At 54.4% G+C, this 18,001-nt stretch overlaps 1 protein-coding gene across 3 annotated transcripts in view; it reads right to left on the reverse strand.

Moving 5' to 3' along the window:
- SCUBE1 (signal peptide, CUB domain and EGF like domain containing 1) overlaps positions 1–18,001 on the reverse strand; it is a 174,939-nt gene that overhangs the window by 103,934 nt on the left and 53,004 nt on the right. For all 3 annotated transcript variants that reach the window (XR_007517430.1, XM_049884602.1, XM_049884601.1), the window contains exon 4: positions 2,626–2,760. Coding sequence is in view for 2 of the 3 variants with exons in the window: in XM_049884602.1 (XP_049740559.1) it covers positions 2,626–2,760 (135 nt within the window). In the remaining variant the exon portion in view is untranslated. The remainder of the gene's footprint in view (positions 1–2,625; positions 2,761–18,001) is intronic.

The following is an 18,001-nucleotide window of genomic DNA, read 5'->3' on the forward strand; positions in this document are numbered from 1 at the left end:
AGCCCCACTGGCTGCCACACCAGTCAGTTGATGTCCGGTCCCCGAAGTCTCCGAGTTCCTCCAGAAATCCTCCACTCACCCCTCCAGCCTTATTTCCCCACCTCTCCTTAACCTGCCTTCCCAAGGCTGCCCTTTGCATGAAAAACTCCTCACGCAGTGAGGGGGCCTGGGGCTCCTCCCCTTGGCTCCGTGAGTGCCACCACACTGCCATTCTGCTTTTCACCCGTGCCTGGGCCATCCCCACCTCAGGTCTTCACAAGCCCCCTCCCCACGGGACACTCCCCAACTTCTCCCATGGCATCATGGGAGTTTCAGCTCAAATGTGGCTTCCTCACAGAGGTCCTCACAGAGGCTTAGGCTCCAGCCACTGCATATGTGCCTCCTCACTTCTTTCCCTATGAGCCTACTCAGCTGAGAAGCCAGCCCCGCCGTTAGCCTAAGTTGAGTACAAACCCCGGCCCTGCTGCTCCCCTACTGTGTGACCCTTGGCCTGTCACCTTACAGGGCTGGCCTTCAGTCTCTTCACCACCAGTGGAATACTGCTACCACCTGCTCCACAAGGGTTCGCTGGGAGGAGGAAATGAGTCACTCCTGTCAGGACCGCCTCTGGCTCAGCGTGAGTAAATGACACGCAACAGCAGCTGTCACCCTCCACACAGCCACCTCCCCGACACCCTAGTACTCTGAGGTGTGTGACGCCAAGGTGTGTGACATCTGTGGTATAGCAAATGCTTACAGGTCAAACCAACACCTTTTAGAAACAGGACCCAGCCATCCTTGTGCATCCAGCCGACTTCCCCTTCTGCACGCACCCCCTTTTAGTCGGGGGTGACATGTCTTCCCCTGGGGCCGAGCTTCCAAGGCACGGAGCATGTACAACAGACTGAAAAGAGGGCCAGGCAGCCCCAGCCTGGGAATGCCACAGCTTCCTCCGAGAGCAGCCGCCCTTTAAAGCCTCCTCCTCCATGGAAGTGGGACCCCTCCCACCACAAACGCTCACTCCAGCTCTGCCCCATAAATCGCCTTCCTATCAAACTGGATGTGGGCTCACGTCTTCGGTTACGTCATCTGCCTCTGTCTCGGGTGGCTCGGCCCCACTGTTCCATGGCTGGGAGGTTTTACAGGGTGTGTGCTGAGCTCCTGACTCCCCGGGGGCCCCTGGGTGGGGGGTGGCTGGGAAGTCTGCATAACAGTGCCCAGGAGCCACGGGCTCGGCCTTCCTGTCCCTCCCGGGCTCAGCAGAGCTGGGGCGTGGGGCTTCTTGGGCCAATCCTGCCCTGGAGAGAACTGCCCAAACAGACCACAAAGCGGGGGAAGACCTAAGGAGTCCCACAGAGCACGTACTTTCGGAAGATTTTTTCCTTTTCTTTCTTAGAGACTGCTTTCAAATTAACCTGCCCAGAACCCTACAACCTCACCTCCCAGCCTGCCTTTGGTGTCACTGTGTCCCAGGCACCTGATACACATGATCTCATTCCATCCTCTAAAGTCCTGCGGGTCACCACGCTGTCCCCACTTAGCAGATAAGGAGGCGGAGGCTCAGAGCAGCCAGTGGCGTTTCCCCTGGGCTCCCAGCAGAGGGCGGCTGACCCAGAGCCCTTCTTGTCCCGCCTTTCAGCTGAGCCAATGGACGGGCCTTCTGCTGGTGCCACAGACCGGAGGCCTCCCCCCTGCCCTCAACCTCCAACACCTTCTTCCTGTCAGGCTCAGCGGTAGGCAGGGGGACTCTGGCCTTTCGGGGCCACCCTGTTCTACTTCCTCGCATCCCCTCCCTTGACTGCCCAGAACTGCCATGGCCCAGGACCGCCAGCTCCTGCCTCTCCCTCACAGCCATGTTGCTGCAGGCAGAGACCTGCCTTGAGACTCCTGACGTCACCATTGTCTTTAGAAAGACGCCCCTATGCCTTCGCGAATGCTGTTCCCTCTGCCCCTCTCCTCCAAGCACACGTGTCTGTGTGTCCTGGCTTCTGCCCCACCTCAGAGCTCTGCCGCCCTGGGCCGGGATCTAGGGTTCTCACCTCTGCTGCCCTAACACGGAGGCCTGGCCAGGGTCAGTTCCATCTACCCAGGCACCCCGCTGGCTGTGAGCTTTCCGGGCCCTCTGTACCCCCAGGCTGGTTTGCCACCTGCCCAGCCTCTAGAGGACAGCAGGCTCCCAACCACAAGGACCTCCGCTGGCTGTTGACCCTGTGACCACCTGTAGACTGTTCTTGGTGCTGTCAGGGTTGTGGAGACTGAGCACTCGCCACCCAGTCTAATCAAGCCTTCAGCCCCCCTTGGGGAAGAGGACGATGGGGAATGGAGCCCCCTTCTCCCTGGGCACAGCCAGCCCCCACCCAGGAAGGAGAACAGTTTTTCTGGGCACATCTGCCACGTGTGGCCCCACCTCGTCTCCACGTGATAACACCAACATCCCTGGCGTTGCAGGGGAGGCGGGGAGCTGGGAGGATTTCCATGCAGAATCAACACCAGGGCACAAAACAGTCATGCAGGCCACCACCAAAGTCCCCCGCCTTGGCCCTGAGAGCCCCCCGATCAAGACATGGAGAAGGAGATTTCAGGGGGCTGCCTGTTCCTGGGGGCTGGGGAGAGGACGTGCCTGGTCCAGCCCAGGCCTGCACTCACCATTGGAGCGGTGGATGCAGGTATGCTGGTTGTCACTGAGGAAGAAGCCGCTGTGGCACTGACACTCGTAGCTGCCCATGGCATTGACACAGATCTGTTGGCAGCCACCATTGTTGTCCTGACACTCGTCCACATCTGTGAGGACAGGAGGGAGGGAGGAGACAGTCACACTTGGAGCTGGGAGGGGAGGGGGCAGCTGATGGGGCCCGGATGCAATCGCCCCCCAGACTGTGCTGAAAGTACTCCCTGCAGGTACTCCTGGAGGTACTCCCAGGGGTACTCCTCATGGTACTCTCCAGAGATACTCCCAGTGGTACTCTCTGGAGGTACTCCTCGCAGGTACTCCTGATGATACTCCACAGAGGTACTCCCAGGGGGTCCTGCACAGAGGTATGCCCCGCAGGTACTCCCTGGAGGTATTTCCTAGAGGTACTCTCCAGGGTACTCCCCAGAAGTAGCTGGTTACATGGGCAGTAATGCTGGCTGACCCTGAGTGCTTCTTGTGTGCCATGTACGGCTCTGAGCATCTTACCTGAATCAGCTCCTTTAACCCTCATAGCAAACCTGTAAATCAGATCCAGGTATTAACCCATTTTATAGATGAGGAAACTGAGGTGCAGAGAGGCCAAGTCATTTTTCCAAGTGGCCAAACCTAGGCTCTTACCTACATCCGTCTCCATGAAGATAGTGAAACCTGCCCCGTCTGTCCCTGACACACGGCACCCGCCAACCAAATCCTATCGCCCATCTTTCTTCAATCATACCACAGGCCCACACCCAGCAGTACCAGACCTGGGAGCTGAGGAGAGGCTGGAGGGCTCTGCCTGCGAGTGGATTTCAAAAGTCCAAGAACGGAAAGTTTTTGGAAGACCCTGACCTCTGGCTGCCGCGAGCTGTCAGGCAGCTTTCCCCACTCTCTGGGAGCCAGAACTCAGGGAGACACTCATTTCAACCAGAGGCCGCTGGCACAAAGGGTACACCTGGCTGAAAGGCGGCTTTATGGAGCTCTGGCCTTGAACAGAACAGCATGTTTCAATTACCAAAGTCATAACCCCCTGCTCTGTCAGTTTGTTTAGAACGAAAGAAGGGCTTCTTAAACCTTAATGTTCCATGTCTGTATTGTCATTTTAATAGGGAAATATATAAAACCACAAAGGCAATGTGAGCTACTGACTGTTTACACACACACACACACACACACACCCCGTTAGTCTTTTATACAGTTCTTAACAAAGACCTATTTTACAACTGGGACCAAAAGGATGTTAAAAGGTGAAGAGTCAGACCGGGTGACCTGCACGGAACCTGAGGAGGCCTTGGCTCTGGAGCCTAGTAAGGCTGGGTCCACCGACAATAGACGACTTTTACCACCTGAGACACCGCCCGGCTGCCTCTGAGGCTGACAGCGAGGTGGCCCGTTCTTACTTGGTAAGCTCAAATGTCAGCTGTGGGGCAGCTAGGGAAGAGAGGCAGAGCTCTGAACTCTAAAAGCTACCAACGGTGACAGCCGCAGTGGTAAAGGTGGCTCTTCCTGAGAGGGGCCATCACATTGTACCACGAGCCCAAGAGTCTGAGCGGCAGGAGGCCAGGTGGAAGAGGGAGAGAACACCCTAACGCTTTTCCTCATTCGGCAAAGGTTTACTGGGGGCTTCTTAAAGGCCCAGTGCAATGTCACCTTCACGGGGGCAGCCTCCCCTTCACACTTCAGCAGTGGACCTTTCACTGGCATGGCCCGTCTGGGGCGTCCGTGGACTGTGGGCAGCTCTCGGCCTGCTAACAACCACCCAAAGCTAACACTGCTCCTGTGCTTCTCCTTTGCCAGGAGCAGTGCCTCGTGAATAGCCACTCGATCCTCACAGCAGCCCTGTGTGACAGGGCTGCTACCAGTGCCACTTTAAAGATGAGGACACTGAGGCACAGAGAGGCAAAGTCGCACAGTGGGCCAGAGCAAAGCCAGGACTCTCACCTGCTGTCTCGCTCCCTTGTTAAGCTCCCAGTGAACACGTCCAGACTGATGTTAGGAAGAACCAGTGACCCCCAGCACAAGCTTGAGTCTGGGTGTTGGCTTGAGCAGATGCTTGTGGACTCAGACACAAACGTCAAGCCAAAGCCAGCTTGCTGCGAGTAATATAAAGAATGACCCAGTGTACCTGGGGCTGGTCACATCTCTGGCCCACAGAGAACCGTTAAGGCCCTCATGCCCATGCCCTGGCACACACACGATGAGATCTGCATGTGGGAAGCTGTTCCTGGGACTTACTCCTGACCCCTCCTGAGTCCCAGTCTTAGCCTTTCTCCCCGTGGAGTCTATCCCAGCTCATGGAGATCCCATGCATGTCAGAGTACAACTGTGCTCCATAGGGTTTTTGATGGCTGATTTAAAAAAAAAAAATTTTTTTATTGTGCTTTAAGTGAAAGTTTACAAATCAAGTCAGTCTCTCATACAAAAATTCATATACACCTTGCTATATACTCCTAGCTGCTCGCCCCTTAATGAGACAGCACATTCCTTCTCTCCACCCTGTATTCCTGTGTCCATTCAGCCAGCTCCTGTCCCCCTCTGCCCTCTCATCTCCCCTCCAGACAGGAGCTGCCCACATAGTCTTATGTGTCTACTTGAGCCAAGAAGCTCACTCCTCACCAGTATCATTTTCTATCCCATAGTCCAGTCCAGTCCCTGTCTGAAGAGTTCCGTTTGGGAATGGTTCCTGTCTTGGGCTTATAGAAGGTCTGAACCATGACCTTCAGGGTCGTTCTAGTCTCAGTCAGACCATTAAGTCTGGTTTCTTTCTTTCTTTTTTCTTTTTTTATTGTGCTTTAAGTGAAAGTTTACAAATCAAGTCAGTTTCTCACACAAAAACTTACATACACAAGTCTGGTCTTTTTATGAGAATTTGGGGTCTGCATCCCACTGCTCTCCTGCTCCCTCAGGGGTTCTCTGCTGTGTTCCCTGTCAGGGCAGTCATCTGTTCTAGCTGGGCACCATCTAGTTCTTCTGGTCTCAGGCTGATGTCTCTGGTTTATGTGGCCCTTTCTGTCTCTTGGGCCCATAATTACCTAGTGTCTTTGGTGTTCTTCATTCTTCTTTGCTCCAGGTGAGTTGAGGCCCATTGATGCCTCTTAGATGGCTGCTTGCTAGTGTTGAAGACCCCAGGTGCCACTCTCCAAAGTGGGATGCAGAATGTTTTCTTAATAGACTTCATGATGCCAGTTGACCCAGATGTCCCCTGAAACCATGGTCCCCAAACCCCCACCCCTGCTATGCTGGACTTTGAAGCGTTCAGTTTACTCAGGAAAATTCTTTGCTTTTGGTTTAGTCCCGTTGTGCTGACCTCTCCTGTATTATGTGTTGTCTTTCCCTTCGCCTAAAGTAGTTCTTGTCTACTACCTAATTAGTGAATGCCCCCTCCCTCCCTTCTTCCCTCCCGCTTCTCGTAACCACCAAACGATATTTTCTTCTCTATTCTTATGATAGTGGTCCCGTACAATACTTGTCCTGTTGCCACTGACTAATTTCACTCAGCATAATGTCACTGGCTGATTTTTCAGCAGTAGACCGACAGGACTTTTTCCCAAGCACCTCTGAGTGGACTGGAACCTCCAACCTTCAGTTAGCAGCTAAGCGTTAACCGTCTATACCACCCAGAGACTCTTCCCAAGCCCTAATAAAGGCAAAAAACAAAAGCAGGCACGCACCCTCGAATGCTGAATTCCTGGTGCGGAGACACCCCTTTGGCCCACTGTGGACAAGCTCCCTGGTACCATGCGCCTGAAGCCATCTGGCGGGACCCACCTCCTCACCTCACGGGGAGCCAGAAACCACAGGGCGGCTGACGTGAGCCATCTCCAAGCCCTGAATGGTCTGGCAGAGCGCTGGGCCCTGGGACAGTGCTGTTTACACCAGCAGGGAACAATGACTTGCCAACGTTGATGAATAACTCGAAACAAATGCAGGCCCTGTAAACATGTCTTCTCCTCACTCCCAAATGATAAAGCTCCAAGATTAAGCAAGCGGGAAGAGGGCTGCCCCCCACATGCTTTCTCCACTTACAAGGGAGTCGGGCGGGAAGTGGCAGCTGTCGGGTCCCTTTGGTAGCCTGTGTCTTTTCCAGCTGCTCTGGGTCTGGATTAAGGGCCTGAGGCTCCACCTTTGACCCTTTGACACCCCATGACCCGAGCCCTCAAACGGGACCCACAGTGAGGTCTGAAGGGGGACCAATGGGAACAGTTGGGTCTGTGGGCTGGCTGCCCACAGGCCCGGCACAGACTGGGCTCGCCTGGAGGCCCTCTCTAGGCCCCGCAGCAAATATGGGAAATATGGGAAATACTTGGCTCCAGGCCTCCCTGTAGAGGCATGCCTAGGACACTCAGCTCCGTTATGAGATGCACGCCTGGCCAGGAGACAGCCTACACCGGGATTCAAAGGACCTGAGTTCTGTCCCTGTCCTGCCCCGCTTGCCGCCTGTGGGAGGAAGCCCACGCCTCGTCCACATGAAGCGCTCTGTAGAGCAACAGGGACTGCAGATTTGTCCTCCAGGAAGCCCTCTTGGATTGCACCCTCTGCCTTCTCTCCCCCTGGAGCTAACTGTCCCGTATACCTATGGGTTTGTGTGGCTGCCGCTGAATGAGGATCTCCCCCATCCCCACTCCCAGTGAAGAGTACCAAGGTTGGCTAGGTGGAACTGGCAATCTCACCATCATATAAAACAGGCACTCACTGCCTGCCAAGGTGCTCGGCCACTGTCTTAATGAATCTGTACAACAGCTCCACTCTGAAGCATTATTCTCATCATCCCCATTTCTCAGATGAGGCAACTGAGGCCCAGAGAGGGGAAGAGACGTTCCCAAGGCTATGAAACAGGCAGAAGAGGGATGTGACACCCAATGAGCCTGAGGCCAAAGCCGACACGCTCTTTGCTTCTCCTTGATTCTGCTGCTCTGAACAAGGGCACTGTGAGCTGAGCCCTGGCCATGAGAGTATCACCCTGGTGCTTCTGCCTACAACCCTGCACCCCACATGCTCTCCTTGCCCAAACCCTGAACCAAAGCCCCCTCCTCTGGGAAGTCCTCCTGGTGCCTTCAGGTTCCATGCCCCACCTCTGGCTTCCACGGCAGGCCTGCCGGTGCTGATTGCTGTGTCCCTCGTGCCCTGGACCAGTGGTCTCGGTTTTCCTGCCTCTGCTCTGGGGTGCAGGCAGCCTGAGCCTCCTCTATAGCCCTAGCACCTAGCAGAGGGTTGGGCCAAGAGTGAGTGCTCAGGTGTGAGCAGGATAAACCAGATGGCACAGCCTGCCTGGGTTGGGGAGCTCACTACCACACAAGGAAGGTGGACCGCTGTAGCATAGCGCTGGAACACCCCCCTCCTTGACCAGCCAGAGTCCTTGCCCTCTTAACACCCCTGCAATGCCTCTGCTCGTTCATTCATGCCACACTGTGCAGCTGTGTTGTGCCACACTTCGCGTGACGGGCCAGGACAACAGGGAGCATGACAGTGCGTTTTGGCCCTCGGGGGCAGAGATGGGTGTCTAGGCATCATTCTGGAAGCAGGGTGCCTGGGGGAGGCGATGTTGGAGCTGGGTCCAGGAGAAGAGGGGTCTGTGACCTGAGATTGGAGGAAGATGGGATGCTCTGCAAGCAGGCACACGGAAGGGGCAGGCAGGGCACAGATGGGGAGGTTTTGTTGCTCTGGTTGGCGGGGAATTCCAGCAATGACCAGGGAGGTGGCTGGCTGGGTCCTGGATGCCAATATGCTAAGGTGAACAGGAGACAAGGCCACAGGCTTGGAAGCAACTGCTGAGCTGGGCTCTGGGTGCTCTGTGTCCCGAACACACCACAGAGGCACCCCCACCAGGCCCTCCTGCGTGACGTGCCCCCTGACCACTGTCCTAGTCTCTGTGCTCTTGTCTGGGTCCCCCTGTCCCATTCCCCCTAGTCCTGCTGGCTGAGGGCATGGTCCTTGAGGAGGACAGTGTGCAGCCCGACAAGCCAGAGCCATTGCCGAGCCACCAAAGCCTCGGGCCGTGGCTGAGCCTGCAGGAAGTGGGGGCCCCAAGTAAGCCTGTTTCCAATCCGTGATCCATGGGCAGCTAGGGGAGGGGATCCTGCCCCAATCCTGCCACCAGCTCCCAGTCCTTCATCTTTATTTATGACCGTAGCCAAAAGCCCCCAGAAGGCAGGGTGCTGTCAGCATGGGGACTTAGTTACAAAGCAGAAGAGGCCCTGCGGATTCTGGGGCCGTTCCTGGAGGCTCCTCTCAGGAAACCCTTTTAACTGGCAACAGAACCATGGGAGGGTGCTGCGGGAGGGTGCTGCGTGGAGAGACGGCCCCGAGGGCTCTAGCTCTATGAGTGCCAGCAGGCACCTCCACCTGGACTGCCCCACCAGGCTGGGCACCAGCTGCAGCCTCCTGGGCGAATGCGCCCTCTTTTAACACGCAGGCTCCTTTTGATTGCCACCAGAACGGAAGGAGCACCTACTTCTGGGCCAGGGACAGGGGTGGCAGGCCTGGGTGCTGGGAAAAGGGAGGAAGCTGAACCAGGGCTGGTCCCTGCCCCGAGGAGCCCTCGGCTGGTGGGGCTGGGAGGCACCTGCAGAAGCAGCCATTTGAACACTACCAGAAACATGGACGACATCCTTGCAGGCTGGGGCTGAGGCCCTGAGCTCTGCCCTAGTCCTCTGTTCCAGCCCTCCTCATGGCCAGCTCCCAGCCTCGGTGAGCAGCGAGCGCTTGTGCACTCAGCCAACATCCTCAAAGTCCTGGGCGGATGGAGGTGGGAGGAGAGAGGGAGAGGGGCACCCAGAAAGCCTAAACACTGAGGGGTTAAGAAGGCCTTATTCCCACCCAGCCCCCCAGCTTGAGAACCCGCTTGTCCTTGAAGCCCGTGCTCACCCCTGAGCAGTCACCAGCCCCACTGCTTTTCCATAGCACCTTGCCCCTGTCTCCCCTCCATCCTTGTGCCCACAGCCCTGGGTGTGCCCACAGCTCTGGGTTGGCCCCCAGCCTCCCTCTTCAGGGTCATCTGTACCCTCCTCCTGCATCTCCAGCCTCTCCCTTCCAGTCCATTCTCCCTGGCAGGGGCCACCATGATGGCTCTTGTGGGAACACGACACAGCTCGTTAGCACCCAGATGATCAGTGCAAATGGGGTCCTCCCACCTCCTCCTTGACACTCAACACTCGGCAGTGCCCCTCAGGCACACAGGTCTGGATGCACAGTGTGCCCCCTCCTCAGTGGCACAGGCTGCCCCCAGCCTGCCCTGCCCCACCCGATGCCAGCGCTAGCAGCTGGAGGGCCTTATCTGGGATGCGCCCTTGTCCTGTGATTGACTCAGCTGTTTTCCAGCAAGAAGGGTTTTCAGAGCCCGCACCACGGGGCTGTAGACGGATCTGTTTCTGGAAGGCCTCTCAGGCAGGACTGTGGTTGGCCTGTGGTGAGGTTTGCTTTTTGGCCCAAGGTGCTGGTGTTTGTTTTTATTAATAGCTGGCTGTCTGTCCTCCTTTGGACAAGAGGTCAGGTTTGCAGTTATTTATAATAGTGAAAACTTACTTCTGGATACAGCTTTGGTTGCCTTGGGTTTCCCGTGAACGTTTTATGATTTGGAACGGAGACTGGGTTTCACTCGGATCCCACCCGTGGTTTCATGGCTGCCAAGCGCCTACTGTGTGTCAGGCCTGTGCCGCGCTCTGGTGTCATGGCTCCCACCGAGCTCGCGAACTGGCAGAGGCACCGGCCGTGTCAGGAGCCACGCTCCACCTCCACGCTGAGTGTTTCCACCTGGCCCTGAGGGCCGAGGCCCAGTCCTCCCCAGGCTCCTTCCAGAAGGGACGCTTAGGCAGAAAAGCCTCTTGGCTATCGAGCGGCTCTTGCAAAATTGCATTTGATGAGTTAAGTGTAAATAAATGAGAACCATATGGATTAGATTTCGGGTAAAATACACATGGGTTTTAGAGCTTTGGGGCCTGGGTCCTGCCCAATCCAGAACACACCCTGTGCTGTAAGGGGGGCTGGCCGGCAGTGCAGGCAGGAGGGATGGCTGCAGTCTCCCAGGACGCTGCCTGCTTCTGGTCTGGGCATTAGCACAGGCCCCAGCAGGTTGGCTGTGTGTGCAGATATGGGGTCTCCCTCTGCACCCCTGCTATGACATGGAGCCCCTCAGGCTGGGCTGAGTCCTAGCTCAGGGTTTGAAGCCTGAGTCGTGCGGTCAGTATTACATACCAGAGAGCCCAAAAAGCTCAAGTCCAGGCAGGGCCTCTGGGCCTTACAGACCAGAGAAGCCAGCCAGGAGAGGCCAGAGCTCAGCTGAAGTCTCCTGGCCTTCAGCATCTGGTCACCATGCCATCCCTTATCTGAGCCCTTATCCCTCAGCCAAGGAGATCTCGTAGGATAGGGGTGGGGTGCTACCTAGCTTGGACCCCTGACCACGCTTCCTTATGGTAATCTACACGAGTTCCCCTGTTACCTCTCCCTGTGACCACGCCCTATGGGGTCCTGGTTATTGTCCTGTGAGTCACACCAGATAGGGTACAGGGTTTAGCGAGAACCTTGCCATGTGACCTTGGGCAGGTTGCCTACCCATTTGGGGCCCTGATTTTCTTCTCTACGAAACAGGGCTAACAACAGCACCTGGCTCACAAGGTCGTTACGGGAATTAACAAAAATAACGGTGGTAAAGCACTTAGCACAGTGCCTGGCATGTACAAACCACCAATAAATGCCAGCAACTGTTAACCAGAGCCGCTGCAAGTACCTCAGGGACTCATGGTGGACATACCCAGGAGACCATAAGGTACCCTCCAAACTGGAAACGTAACTACAATCCACACTGAAGGCAGCGCTCCAGTCCCCCCTTAGCCTTCTGGTCTCTAAGCGAAGCAGCTTCAGCTCCTTAAGCGGCCTCCCTCCTGACTTAGCTTCTGGCCTGCTCACGGCTGAGGCCACCTTCTCTGGCAGACACCACCATACAGGCTGCGTGAGGCTGGCCTAGAACTCAGCCCAGTGCCATGCCTGTGGTCTGCTTGGGGGTGGGGGGTGGGGGGACAAGCCCACCCTCTCAGGCTCTGCATAGGCTTCCACTTTTCCCCCCCTAATCATTTTTTTTAATGAGATATAATTCATATACCATGAAACACACCATTTAAAGGGTATGCTTCAGTGGTTTTTAGTATTTCCACTATGTTGTACGACCATCACCCTGTCTAATTCCATCACCCACTTTCATCACCCCCAAAAGAAGCCCCGTAACCATTAAGTAGCTGCTCCCCGTTTCCCCTCCCCCAGCTCTTGGAAGCCACGAATCTACTTCCCATCTCTACGGACTTGCCTATTGTGGACATTTCACACACATGGAATCATGCAATACACCACTTTTTGGGTAGTTTCTTTCACTGAGCTTACACTCAGTGTTTTCAAGGTTCATCCACATTGTAGCATGTTCTCAGTACTCCATTTCCTTTTGTGGCCAAATGATATTCTGTTGCATGGATATAGTGCATTTTATTTATCTGTCCATCAGCTGAAGGACATTTGGGTTGTTGCCAACTTTTTGCCATTGTGGCCAATGCTGCTAGAGGCATTTGGTACAAGCTTTTGTGTAGATACACGTTTTCAGTTCTTTGGGCGTATATACCTAGAAGTGGAATTGCTGGATCGTAGGCCATTCTGTGTTTAACTTTTTGAGGAACCATCAAACCGTTTTCCACAGTGGCGGCACCATTTTACATTCCCACCGGTAATGGATGAGGGTTCTGATTTCTCCGCCTTCTCACCAACATTTGTTATTTTCTGCTTTTTTGATTCTAGCCATCCTAGTAAGTATGAAATAGTACTCATTGTGGTTTCCATTTGCATTTCTCCAATGATTCATAAAGTTGAACATCTTTTCATGTGCTTATTGGTCATTTGTCTATCTTCTTTGGAGAAATGTCTATTCAAAGCCTTTGTCCATTTTTTAGTTGGATTATTTGGCTTTTTATTGTTGCGGTGTAAGAGTTCTTTACATATTCTGCATACTAGACCCTTATCAGGGAATCCTCGTGGCATAGTGGTTAAGTACTATTGCTGCTAACCAAAAGGTTGGCAGTTCTAATGCACTAGGTGCTCCTTGGAAACTCTATGGGGCAGTTCTACTCTGCTCTATAGGGTCACTATGAGTCAGAATCGACTTGACAGCAACGGGTTAGACCCTTAACAGATATGTGATTTGCAAATATTTTCTCCCATTCTGTGGACACTACCTCTTTTAAGGCAGCCCCTCACAGAACCCTACACCAGGGACTCCATGCACGTACAGGACCAAGTCAGTGAAGCCTGGCTTGTCCATGCTCTTCTTGGTTTCCCCTCCTGTCACCTGTCCCATAGCTTTACTGGCTACCATCTGACAATGTTGCCCAAACCCCACTACTCTCCAACCTCAAATATCAATGACTAATGTGGCACTTCCACCTGGATGTCCAATAGGCATGATAAAGCTAACAAGACCTAAGCTGAGCTCCTAAGGCCACCTCTCATGAGGCCAGTTCCACCCTCTGGCTTCCCCTTCTCAGCATATTGAAGCACGGTCTACAGTTGCTTTAGCCAGAAATCTTCATAGCTATTCTGGGTACCTCTTCTTCTCCACTCCCCACATCTAATCTGTCAGCAGGTCCAGTCTGTCAGCTCCACCTGCAAAATAAGCCGAGTACAGCCACATCTACCTACTTCCATCCCTGGCATTGCTGGGCCCGATCACCAGCATCTTGTGCCTGAATTACTGCCATAGTCTCCTCACTGGTCTCACTGTTTCCGCCCTCACCCTGTAGCCCATAACCCAGTCTCTACATGGTGACCTAGAAAAATGTCAACCAGCCAGGCTATTCTCTAAAGGCTTGAAACCCTCTAAAGGCTTCCCTGCTCGCTTAGAATAAACTGCAAACTCCCTCCCCTAGTCTACAGGGGCTGGTGAGCTGCTATGGCCCCCTGCCCTGCCCATCCCCTACCAGCCCACTGCCCTGCCCACCCCCTCCCAGCCCCTGCCAGCCTCCTTCTTGCTCACACAGGCGTCCTTGCTGCCCCATGACCACAACAATCCTGTTCCCATCTTGGGGCCTCTGCCCTTGTCCCCCTGCCTGGGATGTTCTTCACACTCTTCACATGGTTTCTCCTTATTCAGACCTCAGCTCAAATGTCACCTCCTTATAGGCACTGTCCCTGACCACCAACAGACACCAGCATCCAAGTCACTCCATTACGTGGCCCTGGCGTCTGTTTTCTTCAAAGTACTCACATCCACTTGGCACCTTCCTTTGGTTTGTTCCTCTCTGCCTCTCCCCCGAGAACACACGTCCCTGACAACAGGGGCCAGTTGTCTTGGGCACCACTGCACCCCAGTGTTCTGCATGGTACACAGGGCACATGGCATGTGTTTGTGGCCTGACCTGTGAGCCATAAACACGTGGTGGGGGAGGGAGCGTCTAGCTTGGCTCTCCGGAGCCCTGGAGTTCTCAGGCCTGGCCAGGAAGGAAGCTCTAGTGAGTAGGGGGAGTGTGTGGTGGCCGGGGGACCCTGGGTCGGGAGAGGCACGAGTGAAGGCTGGTCGAAGGAAGAGCCGTGTCCTCCTAACCAGTGTGGGGTGGGCACACCCCATGTGGGGGGCCATATGAGCAAATGCGGGGACCATTGTGCAGGAGGACCAGACACCAGACCATAAGGTCTGGCTCTCTGTGCCTTTCGTAAACATGTGCTAAATGAACAGACCCACACGGAGGGTCTCAGAAAGGGGCATGGCCACAATGTTCTCCTTCTTGGCTGGCATCCTCATTGGTCTAAGGGCCAAAGTCTTAAGTGAATGAAAGAGCCCCTGACTGGGAAGCATTCCAGGAAGCAGGGACAGAGGGGGTGGGGTCTGCAGACACAGTGGGATCCCCTCTTGAATGACACTGTTGACCTCTGCCTGTGGCAAGACTGGCTCTTCCTTTTATGTCTAAGGCAGTGGGCAGGAGAGCAGGCTGCAGGAAGGTGATGGGGACCCCGTGTGCCTTGAGCCCCTTCCCTGTCCAGGCCCTCTTGTCACAGCATCTCATTAAGCCAACCACAGCTCAGGGGCTCAGAGAGGGTGCATGGCTACTCAGGGTCATCAGCAAATGAGTGGCAGAGCCAGGACGGATGCGGACACTTTCATTCGCTAGGCTGGGGCCTCTGACAGCCCAGCTGTGACTGTGATCCTGGCTGGACATTTGTGGGGGCACTGGAGGGTTTGCGACTTCTTTTGAAGGGGATAAGAATGGAGGGCTGGTCCTGACAGGCAACACAACAGAAAACCCCTGAGGGAGCAGGAGAATAGTGGGATGCAGACCTCAAATTCTTGTAAAAAGACCAGACAATGGTCTGACTGAGACTAGAAGGACCCCAGAGGTCATGGTCCCCAGACCTTCTGTTAGCCCAAGACAGCTCTTCGGACAGGGATTGGACTGGACTATGGGGTAGAAAAGGATACTGGTGAGGAATGAGCTTCTTGGCTCAAGTAGACATGAGACTATGTGGGCAGCTCCTGTCTGGAGGGGAGATGAGAGAGCAGAGGGGAGATGAGAGAGCAGAGGGGGACAGGAGCTGGCTGAATGGACACAGGAATTCAGGATGGAGAGGAGGAGTGTGCTGTCTCATTAGGGGGAGAGCAACTAGGAGTATATAGCAAGGTGTATATAAATTTTTGTATCAGAGACTGACTTGATTTGTGAACTCCCGCTTAAAGCGCAAAAAAAAAAAAAAAAATGGAGGGCTGGTGAGAGCGAGGGGAGAGAAACGAAGCTCACGTGCTCCTAGAACAGCTCTAAGAGAAGACGGGAGACACTCATGCAGGACTTGGTGAACACACAGGGCAGGAAAAAGCAAGCCCAGCTGGCCGTGATTAACTCAGGGCCTGTGGCTGGGGTACAGGGAGACTCCCCAGAATGGTGGAGGGGGGCTCCTGCCGACGCCCTGGGTGACACAGGTCCTCTGGCTAGTTCATCTGGCCTGACTCTGGCCAATTACAGCGATTCAGCCCCAGCATGAATGTCTCCGCCTCAGTGTGGCCTGGAATTCTGACTGTTCATGCAGTCATTCTTCCCAATTAAACTCGGCATTTTCTTTCATCTTCCAAAGCTGTTGAGTGTAAAATCCAGGCCTTGCCACTTGCCAGGCTGCTGTGGATGCTGGACGTGTGTTCCCCCTCTTCCTTCTTCCCTCCGCTGTCCGCCGCACGCACGCCAGTCCCCACTCGAGAGATCCCCGTGAGTGTGAGGGCCTCAGCACACCCCAGATCGGAGCCAGCGGCTGCCTGCCCCACAGCTCCTGAACTGGGCTTGTTGGGTGCTGGGTTGGTCCTTCCTGCACTCACTGGTCCCTCACTCCCAGGCTCTAGGGCAGACCACATGGTGACAACCAGAACTAAGAAACAGTGTCTGTCCCAACAGAGCTGACACACTGAAGAACATGGCAGACTTTGGGCTGTAAGAGGGCAGAGGTGGAGGCTGAGGGTGGGCATCCAGGGAGCCTCAGAGAAGAGGTAGCACTTGAGCTCAGTTGAAGAGCTAGAAAGGTGTCATTTGCCTCCCCACAGCCAACTCCACCCTCTTCAGGTCCAGTCTGTGGCCACTGTCTTCCATGACAATCCTCTCCTCATAAACCTCACATGGCTCCCTATTACCTGTGATATGCAGATGACACAACCTTGCTTGCTGAAAGTAAAGAAGACCTGAAGCACTTACTGATAAAGGTCAAAGACTACGGCCTTCAGTATGGGTTACACCTCAACATAAAGAAGACAAAATCCTCACAACTGGACCAGTAAGCAACATCATGATAAACGGGGAAAAGATCGAGGTTGTCAAGGATTTCGTTTTACTTGGAGCCACAATCAACACCCATGGAAACAGCAGTCAAGAAATCAAAAGATGCATTGCATTGGGCAAATCTGCTGCAAAAGACCTCTTTAAAGTGTTAAAAAGCAAAAATGTCAGTTTGAGGACTAAGGTGCACCTGACCCAAGCCATGGTATTTTCAATTGCCTCACATACATACGAAAAGCTGGACAATGAATAAGGAAGACCAAAGAAGAATTGATGCCTTTGCATTAACGGTGTTGGCAAAGAATATTGAACATATGGCCAGCAGAATGAATAAATCTGTCTTGGAAGAAGTACAGCCCGAATGCTCCTTAGAAGCAAGGATAGTGAGATTTCATCTCACGTACTTTGGACATGTTATCAGGAGGGACTGGTCCCTAGAGAAGAACATCATGCCTGGTGAAGTGGAGGGTCAGCAAAAAAGAGGAAGACCCTCAGCGAGATGGATTGACACAGTAGCTGCAATAATGGGCTCAAGCATAATGACGATTGTGAGGATAGCACAGGACCAGGTAGTCTTTCATTCTGTTGTACACAGGGTGGCAACGAGTTGGAACTGACTTGACAGCACCTAACAACAACAACAACAACCTTTACAGAAGCAGACTGCCACATCTTTCTCCTGAAGAGCGGCTGGTGGGTTCAAACCACCGACCTTTTGGTTAGCAGTCAAGCCCTTAACCACTGCAGCAGTAAGGACACCGGCATACCCACAGATATTAGCTACTGTCTGGGTTCAAAGCCCCGGAGAAGAAGCAGCGGACCGTGAGAGGGCGGCGCCACGGAGGCCTACCTGAGAGGCAGGAGCCTCTGTCTAAAGACTCGCGCAGGGTGGGATGCAGTGGGTGCTGGGTGTGTGTGTGTGTGGTATGCCTGGAGTGTGTGGTGTCCGATGTGATACCCTGATGCTCTGACACTTGCAGGTATAACCCCAGGTCACAGGCCTGGGAGCACAGAGTGCTCAGTCTCACCTTTGACACTCCATCATCTGCCCTGAGGCCTTTCTCCCCAGCCCATCTCCACTCTTGCCTGGTGACCCTCTGCTCCTCCCAGGCAGAGACAGCTGCCCACCCCTCACCCCTCTGAACACAGCCCTAGTGTTCATTACTCAGAGGACACCATGTTGGGGTATTTCTCCACACAGCCTGGGAACTCTGAGGCCAGAGGTCACGTCTAGCAATCTCAGAACTCCACGTTCCTCTGTGGCCTGGCAGAGGTGGGCACTCAGGGGACAGGCGCTGACTGAGAGGCGTCATCACGTTACAGAGAGCTTCTCCTGAGCACCTCTGTCATGCCAGCTGCACGGTCACCAGACTCCCCCTCAGCGCTCACCAGCTGCCGGCTCCCATGATTCCATTCTCACGTCCTGGCCCCGTGATTCCATATCCAGCCTGAGACTAGCTCTGAGAGAACCCCGGGGTGGGTGCTGCACACAAACCTCATGTGAGGATGATGACCATATAAAGTTACATCTATGTACAGATGACATAGGCCAAGAACATGGAGGCATGAAAAC

Source organism: Elephas maximus, chromosome 4, assembly GCF_024166365.1.
Source record: "Elephas maximus indicus isolate mEleMax1 chromosome 4, mEleMax1 primary haplotype, whole genome shotgun sequence".
Taxonomy (NCBI): Eukaryota; Metazoa; Chordata; class Mammalia; order Proboscidea; family Elephantidae; genus Elephas; species Elephas maximus.